General features: G+C 38.9%; 1 protein-coding gene across 6 annotated transcripts in view; it reads right to left on the reverse strand.

Moving 5' to 3' along the window:
* ect2 (epithelial cell transforming 2) overlaps positions 1-14,885 on the reverse strand; it is a 31,657-nt gene that overhangs the window by 733 nt on the left and 16,039 nt on the right. For 4 of the 6 annotated variants that reach the window (XM_017478845.3, XM_017478849.3, XM_017478843.3 and 1 more), the window contains 14 exons: positions 14,052-14,176; positions 13,384-13,503; positions 13,221-13,289; positions 13,005-13,115; positions 11,954-12,050; positions 11,640-11,721; positions 11,450-11,528; positions 10,900-11,019; positions 9,879-10,017; positions 8,804-8,958; positions 8,136-8,243; positions 7,258-7,398; positions 4,423-4,726; positions 1-1,730 (listed from right to left, as the gene is read on the reverse strand). The exon at positions 1-1,730 is cut by the window's left edge and continues 733 nt beyond it. In XM_017478845.3, coding sequence (XP_017334334.2) covers positions 4,436-4,726; positions 7,258-7,398; positions 8,136-8,243; positions 8,804-8,958; positions 9,879-10,017; positions 10,900-11,019; positions 11,450-11,528; positions 11,640-11,721; positions 11,954-12,050; positions 13,005-13,115; positions 13,221-13,289; positions 13,384-13,503; positions 14,052-14,176 — 1,637 coding nt within the window. In that variant the 3' untranslated portion in view covers positions 1-1,730; positions 4,423-4,435. The remainder of the gene's footprint in view (positions 1,731-4,422; positions 4,727-7,257; positions 7,399-8,135; positions 8,244-8,803; positions 8,959-9,878; positions 10,018-10,899; positions 11,020-11,449; positions 11,529-11,639; positions 11,722-11,953; positions 12,051-13,004; positions 13,116-13,220; positions 13,290-13,383; positions 13,504-14,051; positions 14,177-14,885) is intronic. The other 2 variants (XM_017478853.3, XM_017478854.3) reach the window with 1 other exon arrangement.

Genomic DNA, 14,885 nt, shown 5'->3' on the forward strand with positions numbered 1-14,885 from the left:
TCCTGCAACAACTATTCCCTGATATATTAGAGACTTGCTTGTAATGCAACAATGTAAAGCAGATTAAAATAGGTCACATGATCATCTTTACTACGTGGCCTAATGACAACAAGCAGTGAGCTAATCATTGAAAAACAACTATAGAGCCATGGTCTCTGAACAAATGAAACATACGTTTTGAAATTGAAGTGGAGAATAAATGCATACTTCTCTAACCAATCATCTTCAAACATTGTCACCTGCCAGTTCATCACAAAGAAAACAATTCTATGAAAGTCTGTGAAACCTCTTCCCTTTCTCTTCAGATCAATCATTGACATAAATTCAAGTGATCTGCTACAGAGGCCACAGTGGTTCATGAAATACGGGCAGTTTTAGCAAACATTTATCAGTTCTGCTACAGTATTTTGCTTGCTTCAATCTGCAGAAATACATTCGCTGGGTCTGCATCTGGCTCTCAGTCCACCAGGTATACATGATGACCCCTGATAAACATGCTGTAGTGCAGGGGTGTCCAATCTTTTGCGGAAAGGGCCGGTGTGGGTGGAGGTTTTCATTCCAACCAAGCAGAAGCCACACCTGAATTTATTGAAATCCAAGATCAACTGATTAAACAGGTGGAATCAGGTATGGCTTCTGCTTGGTTGGAATGAAAACCTGCACCCACACTGGCCCTTTGCATATAAGATTGTAGAGCTTTAGACAGCTTGATGTTCTAAAAGGTTTGTGAGACGAGCTGTTCAGGAAAAATAGTCGCACTAAACATTGACAGCTGTCTGTTAAATGCTGTTTCCAATCCCAGAACTGGCGCTCATTCATCAGCTACTTCCGTCTTTTATTGGAAATGAGTAAATGAATAGTGTCAAACAAAAGCAATTCCCAAAAATCAATACAGACCATTTACAAAAACATGTAACTTCAATACAGTAAGAAAAGGAAAAAGGGGAGTTTGTATGAAACATGGGTAACTGTTTGTACAGGTTTTGAAAGGCCAATACAGTGACAGTTAAAAAGTAAAAACACAAATCATAGAAATGACACTACCACAAATGAAAAAAGGACCATATTTACACATAAATACAAACAAAGGAAAAGTGATCGGATTGACATACTATATATATATTTATATAATCGATTTATTCTAGAGAATAAATATGCACACTGTATGCAGCACGACTTTTTTGCCCGTTCTAAACAAACGATCTAGTCCATTTAAAAAAAGAAAATACTCTTACAATATATGAAACTTGAGCAATGGTTTTACTACAATGACTTACCATCATTTCTCTAATTGCATCGCATTTATATTAAAAGTACTCAATTTTGTAGCTTTATAAAAGCTGGAAACTTAAGCGGCTGAGATAGGCTTCCCCATATAACGCTAAATACTTTAATTGGTTAATAATGTGAAAATCTATTATCTAAAAAAAATAATAATAATAAAATAAAAAAACATAGCCTGAAAATGTCAGTTATTAACTATTAGATGAAAGTGCCCAAAAGATATGACATTAACACAGGAAAAAACACAAATTACAAGAAGAATCCTTCATTTTGATGTCAGAGAGCAGTGCTTTGAACTGCACTGTACCACTGTGTAGAAGTTCTTTAGTGTTGTTTAGTCAGAGCTGGGAAACACATCAGATCAGGTGAGTGGTTGACCGGCTAAATGTGTGGTACTTCCTCTCAAACGCAGACGACAGATTGACCATCGATGGTGAGTGCACAGCCTGGAATAAATGAGACAGAAGATGCATATGGAGTGAGAAAAAGAACGGCACATTGTTTAGCATCAGCAAGTTTCTGGATGTATGAATTCTTCAGGAAGTCAGACATCTGGTGCGGCTTGTTACAAAGAACCATATTGTGAAGCTGAAAGGAACGTGTCCCAGAGATGTTCAGGGAGTATTCTTCACTAGTCATGTCCAATTAACTCTAAGTACCATACTTTGGGGGTGGAGGAAAAGCAGTAAACTCCCAGAGGAAGTGACCATTTCATACCATTTCCATTACAGAGATTCAAGAGAAGAGTTTCAGCCATTTTACCCTGAGGATTTAGCATACAAGGGAATATGTATGCTATCTGTGACACGCAAACTTCACAATATGTAATAATATTTCTTGACAAATATGTTTGTGTTTTAGCTCTTCCATGTAGAAATATTACATATACACGGGTGGGGTGGGGGGCGTTCACACGACATGACAGTCAATATCAAGCCTTAAGGAAGGACAGCAATGAACACTGTTAGTGAATGACATGGTGTTACAACTGAATGTATGGTGACCTGAGAAAACCCTTCACATGGTGAAACTGGCAATTTCTATTTTAACCGTTGAAATATGTTACTCTTTAGGACATACCAGTACACGAGTACAGCTTTAGTATTTTAAAGTCTAGTTATGCCCAAAAGTGAAAAGGGAGAAAGAAAACTGCACTTAGATTTCCACTGATTAACAGATAATAAATAAGAAAAATTAACATGAAAACTAGGTCCATTTTATCCCTGCCTTTAATTATATTAGCATATAGCCCTAGCTGCATTTGTTAAACTGGCTACCTACTTACTGTGATTTTTGCAGAAAGTCTAGGAAATGCAAGATTAAAAATAAATGTTAAGATCTACTGGCAATATTTTTTTTTTCTTTACAGTACTACTACCAAGTTACAACCTAATCGCCTAGTATTTAGTGTTACAATATTTTATACACCCTATATATTTAAGTTTATATTCATCATGTTAAAATGGTGTGACAAAGTATATTACAGGGGGAAAACCCAATTTTGGTCAAACCTTTTCACCATTCTTTGCTGTTTGCCAGAATTCAGCCACAGTGACATCTGATAGGTTCTCCCAGACCACCACATCATAAACTTATTGATGAGCATATTCAGAAGTTTTAATTTGCTAAATAAACACACTAACCAACCAACGTTTTCAGATTTATGAATGACCAATAAGTATCAAATTATGTATTAGCTTCTTATGATGACGAACTGATTGATTGGTACGCTCACACTAAGAATTAATGCGGCATTCTTTCCTGCAATCCCACATGGAAAAGTGAGTGAAAGAGAGGTTAATCAAGACCATGAACCCAATTTATTCCCCTTACTCTGCCTGTTGCTATAACCAGTCTGAACCCATCACCCACACTTACACTTCAGTGGAGCTTATGACACCCAAGAGAGTTAATGAAACCTAAGTTGGCACTGTGCGTCCATGCGTGCCCTGAGAGATGATCAATGGCAAATCAAAATCCACTTGCATGAAAAGCTGATGCGTCATGATTGGCATGCTGCACTAGGGTTTTGGATGCAATACATCAGTCAGTAATCCATCCATATGAAAAATAAAAGATTGGAGAGTGGCTCCCCCATGCAATTCATGCAATTGAATTGCAGAATTCCTTTCTAATGAATCAGACCATTTATTATGTATCACAAAAGCAACATGGACGGTCAGAGTATTTGCAATCAGCTAGCCCAGACGTAGATTTAACGCAAAACTCCCATTAATTAACAAAACTCATCTGAGTGTAGGGTTTCATAAGCTCTTAAGTCCCACACTACAGGCTTGCTTAGCAACTATCAATGTTTATGAACTAATTAGCAGCTAAAAGTGGTTGCAAGTTACGACTTTTTTTAATAATCAAAAACTCACCTTTACACCAAATTTACATTTCAAACATTTCAAGTTTGTGTTTTCACTACAGCTCACTGCATTCTCAGTCAACTGGTGTTTAGCACAAATCATTTATAAGCTAGTCATGCAAACCTTTTCAACCACTTTAGACTTCACGGTCCTAATGTTTTAATCTAGCTGTTTCAAAAACGTGTCAGTACCTCGGCTTATGATTATATACAAGCCCACCTGAGAATTTCGCAAATTGTATTATGACCCTGTTTAACTGATATTTTAATCTTTTTAGGGTTTCATGATGAATTATTCTATTCTGTGTTTGAGTACTTGAATACAAGATGACGCAAAATGCCCAACATAACCCGATATAACAACTGCCATTATTTGCATAATAGTAATTAAGTGGGGTTTTGGTTGTTTTGTGGTGCATAAACTAGTAATTCCCAAGCCACTTGAGCTACAATTACGTTTACTCCCAGCTGGTGCTACCAGCTCCTGGACTCTACTAATACCCGAATTTACCCCAACAACCAAAACACACCTACAGCAAGATGCACAACTACAATCCTAGTCAGCAGAAGCCCAGCGATTTTCCTGCTCCAACACCAAATAAATATGCTAATAATGCAACTAGGTGTCTGTGAACAAGGAAATCACCAAATGCAACTCTCCAGGACTGGAACTGTGCATCTCTTACACAGGGAGTTAGTAAGTGCAACCACTTCCCCCAAAGGTTAAACATTAGTGAATGAGGGAGCCAGAAGTGTGCTGTGCTCACATCATATGGACACCTAGAGTAGAGTCTCTCTGGGGGGGGAGCCAATGGCTCGGCACTGCTCCAAGGAAACCACAAGCTCCCGGCATGGCCTCGTGCCCTGCAGAGCGGCCGGGCATGCTTGTTGCGTTGGCACTTTGAGATGGGACTCTGCAGGAGCAGGCTGGTTAGTGTTCTCCGGGCAGCATGGGCTGCGTACACACACTGACACCCTGGGCCGAGGCGCATTGTCCAGAGAATTGGAGCGCTGCACTACAGCATTTTTACTACAACCACTCAGACTGAACGTGGAGGCTGAACGAGCCATCTGCACTCCGGCATGAGTGTACACACACACACACACACACACACACACACACACACACACACACACACATTAGCCTAGTACATTACAAGTGGCAACTTGTTCTTTAAACAGAGTGTCCAAATGTTTGCAGTCTAGCTGTTGAAAGAAATAAGGTCTGGCAAAGTATTTAGCCTGAAACATAAATTCAAACAAAACAAAAACAAACTCAAAATATTTAGAATGAAAGGCAACATTATCCTTTTAATTACGCTGGAAAAGATGTGGAAAATGAAAAACAAAACAATGAAAGCCAGAAGGACCCTACAGGATAAATGGCTACAACGACCATGCAAATGAAAACACCGAAGCAGTGAAATGGAACAAGTAGAACATTGGCTTCATTAGTTTCAGACCAGATGCAATGTCCTTTACATTCTTTCTGAAGTGCTACTTTACCATGTGAGGTACGCATGCAGGATAGAATTTATTCTCCTGCCAACTTGGCAGTGGTAGTTGTATAAATGACACCTGAAAATACCATTAACAAACAACTGAATAAAACGTCTCCATCAGCCTATTGCTGCACAGTACATTGTTGCAAAGTGCATGGTTGCAATATGCAATTAAATACTAACATTTTCATTGCGATCTGCGAGCATTCTAAATGCATGCTTTTCCCAGTGTATTTAAATGTGAAGGGTTTACTAGCATGTTTACATATATTATAAGGCACATCATAGGCACAGTATCTAGCAGTATAATTAGGTGTTATTTGAGTCTATAATGCACAACCTTCCCCTAGACTCATATATAAAACATTGAGATATCAAGAACTTAATTGAAATCATTACATTAATTTACAACCATAGTGTCTCTGCATTCTAGCTGCTTTTGAGCTGCAGCTAATTGGAGAGCAAATGTCTACCAAAGGTGCTTGATTTTAGATAATAACCCTTTGTGCACTCTGCAAGATGACATTTTCCTGATAATGTAGAGCAAGACATCTCCATAATAGAACAGATGTATTCATCAGATGAAACATCTTGGTAATACAAACAGATACATCTGAGACGGTATTATAAAGACACTAAAGAACCTGATTATCTTCTTAAAGGGAGTTCAGACCTCTAGTTAGACAGGGGTTTTTGGGGGGGTATTTATTAACAACAACAACAAAAAAAAAAAAAAAAAAAAAAAAAACCAACCACCCAACAACAACAAAAAAAACCTGGATCCGGGATGCACTGCCCCGCCTCATGTCTTGGGTGAAACTAATTGACTAGGCTTAAAGCATGGAATCTAAAAAAAAAAAAAAAATGTAATAAAGTATGCCGAACTAGTCAGCTAGTTAAGTACATTAATACAGATAACGAGTATGTTAATATCATCCTCTTTTAACAAAGTTTCTAATGTTGTACATTGTATTTACAACCTGTTTTTGCATCACACGTAAAAGATATTGGAGTCTGGCTAGTGTCTATTTTCTCTCGATCCACGTAACAGCAAAGTGACTGCTGGTAAGCAGTAGAGTTATATAACAGTTTTATGGTGGATTTTATTTTGCTCAGTTTCGTCAGTGTTTCCACATGCCTGCATGCTCCTGAACCCGAAAAAATCGTCTGTTATCTGAGCACACTAATTGCAGCGCTTAGTAAAAACAGCCAACAAACCGTTTCAGCCTTCAAACCATTTGTTTATTCCATTATGCAATAGCTAATAAATTTGATCAAGTACACTTGCTCTGAACTCATTTAACTGCTAGTAAGGCAGCATTAAGGTGACGGCTAAAGGTCTAAATAATAAACTAATATTTCCCTGTAGACACCTTCCTTTTTTTATTTATTTATTTTTTTATTTTATTATTAGGTGACCATCCATACTTCCATCCAAGCCTAATTTAATTATTAATTAGTTCATTTTAACTGAAGGTAAACCTCTGACACTGTTGGGATTTGTGTATAATTGATCCGAGATTGCAGGCCTCTGGCCAAAACGAATTTTGTCCATAATCGCTAAATCACAACGCCCACAACACAGTGCAACCTGTGCAACAGCACTGAAATCTTACCAACACAGCGCATACATTTTTGAAAACAGATTAATTCTTCATGCTTATCACCTTCTCCAGGCTTGTTTGCAATACTGATATAAGCCAGCGATCAAAAACCCATGTATGTACCTAGAGATCTACTTTCTTACAGAATTCTGTCCCAGCCGTAATCCAACACACCTGCTCCACATTTTACTCGATTATCTGGATCAGCCTTGTTGGATTTGCACTGGAACTGGATTATGTAAGGAAGTATATCTCCTGTAACATGGTTAGAGATTACTAGTACAACCAAGCATTTGATAATATTTAATAATTAATAATAAGTTTAATGAAAACGTGTCTGAGCAATCCAGCTTTCCCAATATTTGATTAGATCTGTTTCACAATCAATCGATCATATGGTTAATTATTTGCTTGAATGAAACACTCATCTTTTAATATAATTAATATGACACTAAAAGAGACAGATAATGACCAAAAGAGAGAAACAGAGACTCACAGCAAGTGTGGAGCTGCTACTCATTCGACTCATATGATCGAGGCCTATGCCAGGGCTCTTGTCATCTGGTGTACTGCTGGCCATGAAAGCTCTCTGGATCACACGCTTTGGGGTTTTGGTGAAAGAGAACGCCCTAGTAACCTGCAAATGAATGCAATCATTACTGCACCCATTCAGTACATTTCATATTAGAGCCTGGAAACAAACAAACAAAAAAATTAATTAATTAATTAAATAAATAAATAAATAAAATAAATAAATAAAAATTAATAATAATAATAATAATAATAATAATAATAATACATATTCAGCCATTATACAACTAAGCTTTGGTCCAGTTACATAAAATGAACTTGTTTACAAGTTTACAGATAAGCTAACCAACATAACCATGACACCAGCTACCTTTTAATTCGTAATCATTAATGATTAGCACATGCCATTAAATGAGAATGTGGTTGTTTTGTAAAAGTGCTTCACGTTACCACTATGGAGTAGCTTTGAACATGAGAGGCACCTCTCCACTGAAATAGGGAGAACACACACATACTTCTCTGTCTATGTCTTTAAACATTCTGCTTTTGTCACCTACTGTTTTTTTTTTTTTTTTTTTTTTTTTTAAAAAACAAGTGATGCAGTCAGTTCAATAATCGGACCAGAGGCAGTAAATTAAATGCTAAATTAAGAAGTGTAATGTCTTTAGCCCTGTAGCCAGTCTCTGAATTGCCTTCATTTAAACACTTTACATAAAACACATGTGATTGGATAAATCGCAACAGAGAATCTGCTACAGAAAAATAATCACGCCATTAAGTGAACATCATGTGTGTGAGTGAGCACAATACATACAACATCCACAGCGCTGTTCCCACCCCTACCTTCTTTGATGTCTTTTTTATGGCCCTGGAGGCTCGACTCAGTGTGCTGTCCATGTCCTTCGTGCTCACTTGAAGGGTGTCAGGATCAGTGCACTGAATTAGGTCTTCCTGTTTTAAAATAGAATAAAATATAAAAAGTCATTCTGCAGGCGAAATGCAATGAGTGAGACATCTTGGTCTACAGAGAGCGATAGAAACACTGAAAGGAGGTGTGCATCGCCACCTTGTGGTGGACCCTGTGCCTGTAGGCTGGCAAGACAGACGTTCACCTGCAGGGCTTAGTGCTACTTGTTCTTTAATTATAAAGGCAAATATATACATCTGTCTGGCTGGAGCCAATTACCCATGCTGTTTGGCAGGTCTGGGCCTGCACTCATGCGTCAGAGCAAGAGACCTGTGGTGCTGTAGAACGGAGATAAAGCCATCTGCCTCTGAGGTGTAAAGTTCAAGCACAATTCCACTTCTAATTACATTAATCTGTCTTCTAGCCTAACCACGCTGGACAATCTAATAGGATTAACTGCCACCAAAAAGGGCTGCACATGCCACCTAATTTGTTACCGTAATAAAACAAAGTGAGGCATAATAAAATAAATAATAATGCTAGAGGCCTTGTCGGCCTCCAGATGAAAGGAGCCAAGAAAGATTCGAGGGGGTAGAACACTCACCGCGTCAGCCCTGCAGATGGTGTTTGCCACTTGACGGCACAGAGTCTTGAGCCAGGTCGACTTGAGCGTGTCGTCAGCAGTGAGTTGGAAACTGAAGAGGAGGTTCTCCTGCTCGGTAGGAGGCCGGACAACTAGGGCAAAGGCGTTCTGACAGTCTGTACACCCAGAATGCATCACACACAAACACAAGCATGGATTGATTCGGTGAACAGATAAAGTTGGTCAAGTTTCCTCTGAAGCCACACCATAAAAACATACATGAGCTGTCTAGTGCATGAAGGGAAGATTGCTGAATTGATTTGGATTGTGTGTCTTGATTGGTTAGATGGTCGTGGGCCACATCATTTATTTTTTTACTCCTGTTTACAGAGACTGGGGCAGCTAAAGAAACCACAGTTTTTCCACTAAGCAAGTGTGCCATTGGCAGGACTTCATGCAATATTATAAAGAGCATTCTGATTTAAAATTTCTGCTCTCAAATGTAAGCACGATCAGATCTCCAGGTGACCCCACTATTTCAAAATGAAGGCTAAATCTATAATTAGAAAGAATATTTATAGTGATTGTTACTGGTTTGACACAATCTCTAATGTAAACTACAGTACAGTCTCAGGAAATTTAAAGGCGTACACAGTTTAGTCAGTTACTGATATTACTTGTTAATTTGAAAAGCTGGAGTTATAAATGAATATTTTCTGAACATCCTTCATGATTGTCCAAAGCTCTGGAGACCAAGTTGTTCATCCTTCTTTGCCATCAATCAGCTCTGTCAAAAGTATTCTGCTTGTTAAGTGTTACACAAGCACAGCAATTCCATCTTTGCTTTTAAGAGTGAGGACACACTTTTTTGTAACAGCTTCTTTTCAAAGGTATTTTGCAGACATACAATTAAAGAGGCATGCTCCAATCCTTGGAGAGTTTCCACAATAATGTAAACAAATAACTGGAAAAGGTTGTTACCCAAAATTTACTCTGAAGTGTTGCGCATTGAATTGAAAGATTTCTAAAAATGAAAATACATGTGTGTATTGTAGAGCTGTGTGTTCTATCGCTATAACGTGGACTGTGAAGTTACCCTCAGTGTCACGCAGGTCCAGCACCCTACGGATCTGAGACAGGGGCATGAGGGTGATGTGCTTGAGCTGAGCAGGTGGCCGTGTTTGCCCCAGAGGACTCTTAAAGGTGCTGATCACCTTATGCCTCTTTCTGGCAATCTGGGGATGCACACACACAAGCAATAAATTACCTCCTGCATAGGCTTAAGTCCAGACTCAATACAGTGGGTGCACATTTGTGTGATTCATTGATCGGTGCTGTTCAGAAGCTAAACGCCCAGGCTCATTAGGTACCCTTTAATCCTACAGCATGGGGCTCGAGTAAGGGATGCGGTGTGATCTCAAGCAACAGATATGAATAGAGAGGAATTCATCAATGAATAATTGAGCAGATGGAACCCCAAAGCTCCCTTCTCTCATTAACAGGCTAGACCTAAAGCTGCGCAAACAGGACAGCCAAAGTAGACACAAACCTCCCCCCACCTAACCCCACCAATCAAACACAAACTCATGCTAATCAGGAAATGGGGAGTCAGCAAGCACAGACTGCATGCGTGTTAATTAGGCACCCTCCCCCCCCTCTCATGAAATGTATGTAATTGGGATAGGAGAAAGCAGAGTGTGTGGAATGGGTGTTAGAGGTGGAGGGAGAGGAGGAGCTGACTCAATAGAGCACTGCTAAAGAGGTCAGTAAACTTAAAGGATATCGTGTGGATGTAATGGATGTGTGTGGGTGGAGAAAAAAAAGAAAATCAGCAGGTTGGGAGTTAAAAAGCAATCTGCTGGTTAACAAGTCATCGAAAAGAATATCCATCAGAAAGCTGCCAACGGAAGCACAGGCTACGAAACGCAGATAAAAATGAAAGATTGTTAACGTGTGCATTATAGTCTGTAAAACAACGGCCAAGATTTTCCTTGTCTAGTAATTCTAAAAATATTTCTACATGAGGGGAAAATGCGATTTCATCATGTAAATTATATAACAACTTCACAGAGGCGAAATAAAGATAGATTTCTTAATGAGTACAAGAGTTAACATGCCTCCAGGCAGTCGCTGAAGAGAAAGAGAGTGACATGTTCACCGCGGTCGCAGGGCTTGTCTCCTAGAGCAATGGTCTCCACTCTGTGCACCAGACTCCGATGAGAAGACAAAAGATTGGCCTGCAAAACACACACCCACACACAATTCTAGCAGCAACATCAAGCTCCTGCAAAGGCATTTAAAAAAAATTTTTTTTATGAATATCGAAACGAAAGCAAGCACAGACTTGCTTCCTCACGACATCTTTTTAATGATTCACATTCTCTCTGATAGACCCCCGAAACAAATCGACATTCATATATTTTGCACAGGCCTCAATAGAAGAAAGGAGCAAGATTATCACACTGCCTGCACAAGATGCAAAGCTTTTACAAATCCTGACTGGAAAAAGAAGAACATAAAAGGGAGCGCGCTGCTTAATTAAGTGAAATAAATAGTGATGCAAGCTTGACTGAGTGGAAGATAGGCGCGATGCGCTGGCACTGTTATTTAGAGATTAGCGGATCACTACGAATAGAACTCGGGTGAGTAAACACACAACCAACTTACAGGGCAGCCATCCACTTCGTAAACCACATCAAAGATCTGCTTCTGGCCTTCCGTCTTTCTCTTGTCTTCATTTATATGACTGGGTGGAACGGCAAAACGATTTAGGACATGGGTTTTAGACCATTAAAGAATGAGGACGAACGCAAGTCATGAAAATATTATCTTAGAGTTGTTAAATAATTTAACTCACGTCATAACTTCTTTGAGGGACTCTATGGCCTTTTCCAGAGTGACTTTATCAGGATTATCATCAGAGGTATGCTTTTTAATATCTGAAATAGTACAGTGTGGCAAATGAAAAAGAAAGGTTATGGGGACGAATTTCCATAATTACATGAGATTAGACGAGTCTAGAATATGTAGATATTTAAACTATTCAAAATATCCGTGTCTCATCAAAACCGTTAAACACACAAGGAACAGATAATAATCCAAGACGGCTAGGCAACCAGTTACTGATAGAAGCATATATGATCACTGAATGTGTGTGTGTTTATGACTCACCATTGAGTAAGAGAGCCACGCTAGGCAGTCTCTGAACAGGACGTATCATCAGCTCCACCAGCGTCTGCCGCCCACACTCAGGTTTAGCCTGATTGATCTAGACAAAGGTTTGGAGGGAAACGCGGAAAACAAGGCATTCAGGGTGGCCTTACTGTTCTCTCTTTAATTGCAGACACATACTAGACTTGGGGTCTAATGTTACCAGCAAACTCAATTGAAAGACTTTTTAATGCTACTATAATAGACTTGTAAGAGAAATTTGCTAGAATTGTTACAACATTAGGGTTACACAAATGCTAAATATCAAAAGGATGGTATGGGAATGCAAATAAAACCTGGCACCAAATTATTTAAATAAATGAATAAATAAATAAGTCAACAAAAGATCATTTCAACTTAAGTATTAAAGTGGGGAGGGCCCCTGGAGCATTACATTCAATTAATTAATGAGTCAATCAGTAAATCAATAAACAAAGCAAGCACTGAGGAGAAAGGAAGTGGGTGCATTTAATATTCTAATGAGCAGATCTACTGAAGAGATATCTGCTTAATTATTAATAAAACACTAGTAAGCACATGCATTTAAAAATAAATAAATAAATAAACTAAAATGACATTTTAAATAATCAATTACTTGGTCAGAAGGTATACTAGTTATAGCTATTATATTAGCCTAGCAAGACAGATACTACAAAGAGGAATTTATCCTTGCAGATAAGACATTTCATCACACACACACACACACCTCACTGTAGTTGAAAAGATTGCTAATGTTACTAAACTAGTATGGTGTGTGCCCGAGCACTTCTGAATTAATTTGCACAAAACTGAGTGAGGGTGGGGTACAGTTACAGTTTTGTCTACGAGTTCTGACATTTAAATCCCTTTTTTTTTTATTTGATGAGGAAATTAGCTTTATGTTTGAAAAGTGAATTATTTAGTTATCATTTAGTGTATTGTGGACAAAAGGTCAAGGACAAGTTTTTCCAGTCTTAGTTCTCGATGTAAATAACACTGCAGATACCCTGCACACACACACACCCCCTTATACCTTTAGGAATGCGTGAAACCTGGGCTTCTGCTTCTCACACCTCACGATTGTCTCCTTGCTCATTTCAAAGAAGTTGACAAAAGGTGGGTAAGCTTTCACCAGCTCTCCAGACTGACAAGATAAAGTTGAGGTAAAAGGTGAGGTGTTACAAATGGACCAGACCGATGGCATCATAGAAGTGACAACACATGTAGATCAAATTTCAGTCACGCTCACATATTTCAGAATGATGTCACCGACACTCTTGTCGTCTGACCAGTTCATAACCAGCTCTTCCAGGTCAGCCTGTCCAGAAGACATACGTCAGCATTAATAGCTGTTCTGGATGAATCACTGGTCTTACACTCTCAATCACAGGTTCAAACAACTGAACGCCCACCTTTATCCTGGTGTGCACTTCATAAATGTCTGGGATGCTGCCAAAGATGGTTTTAATCTCTTCTTGAGCCAGGATGGGGCCGCCGACCTGCCCTTCTTTCTCCAGTGGATACTTGAAAAGCTGAAAGAGCAGACACAGAAGGCTCATACCTAAACACAAAACACTGAGGCTTAATCAAAGTATGCGAGTGTCTGTTGTTTACGTTTTAATTTAGTTGTGATATTTGAACCGATGGTCACAGACAGACAGGGGTGGATCTGATGATGTCATGGCAGCTTATCCCTACATACTGTGTTTGTTAATGTGTGTTCCTATGAGTGTGCTCCTGTGCATGTGTGTGTGTTTAAGGCTCTAAGGGACACAGGTGTTTGGATGTAGAGTAAGCTCTGCTGCCCACTGTAACACAAATCTAATTCATTTTCTCCCCCACTGGTTTAGAGCACTGGTACAGCCTGATAAGGCCACAGACAGGCACTGTGGATTGCCAGTGTATGTGTTTGAGTGAGAAAGAGACACACATACAGAGACACACAGAGACAGACAGAGAGAGAGAGAGAGAGAGAGAGAGAGAGGGGGAGAGAGAGAGAGAGAGAGAGAGAGAGAGAGAGAGAGAGAGAGAGAGAGAGAGAGAGAGAGAGAGAGAGAGAGAGGGAGAGAGAGGGAGAGACCTGGAGGACTGTAGCCAGGATATCCACGTAGTTGCTCTCAGTCTGGTAAAGTTCCTTGGACACTTGCCATCTTGCCGACTGCTTGGGCAGGACAGGTGTGGAGCTTTTGGAAGGTTTGGAGTTCTCTGAAATGCATGGGCAGACACATGTGAGCATTAAGATAATCTCTCCCGACATAATTTCCCCTCGCCTTGAATTCTCCTCAAATATATATTTCAGGTTGAATTGATGCAATTTCATTCACTAAAGGAGGTAGAACAGTCAAAGCCATAGCAATGAATGAATGTAATTGCTACGCGTATTTCGCTACATCAAGCAAACCTTCCCCCCCCATTAAAGAATTCAAAACGTAACGCTTTTCACGGGTCTGTAATGCTGGGTGTCTGCAGGTACCATTGAGTTAAACCGAACATTAGAAGTCAACTGATCAGTTTTGCCGATTAAATCGGCACAGATAACTGATTGCTGGAACTCTTATCTGCAAAAATCCACAGGTAGTTTCTCCCGGTTGTGTATGTCACAGAAGTGGCTGAGAAGGGTCCGCTTTCTTTATGCAGTATGAAAGCGGCCTCTAGAGGTGAAGTTAAAAACTATCACTGACAAATTTTGTTGTGTTATTTGAAGTGCCTTTTTTTATTACTTCATTTCGAGTGTTCAGTTTGGAAGTATATCTTTTATTTAATTTAATATGTATTAAAATATATATATATATATATATATATATATATATATATATATATATATATATATATATATATATATATATATATATATATATATATATATATATATATATATATATATATATATATATTTATTCATTTATTTTAAAAG

This window comes from Ictalurus punctatus, chromosome 10, assembly GCF_001660625.3.
Source record: "Ictalurus punctatus breed USDA103 chromosome 10, Coco_2.0, whole genome shotgun sequence".
Lineage (NCBI taxonomy): Eukaryota > Metazoa > Chordata > Actinopteri > Siluriformes > Ictaluridae > Ictalurus > Ictalurus punctatus.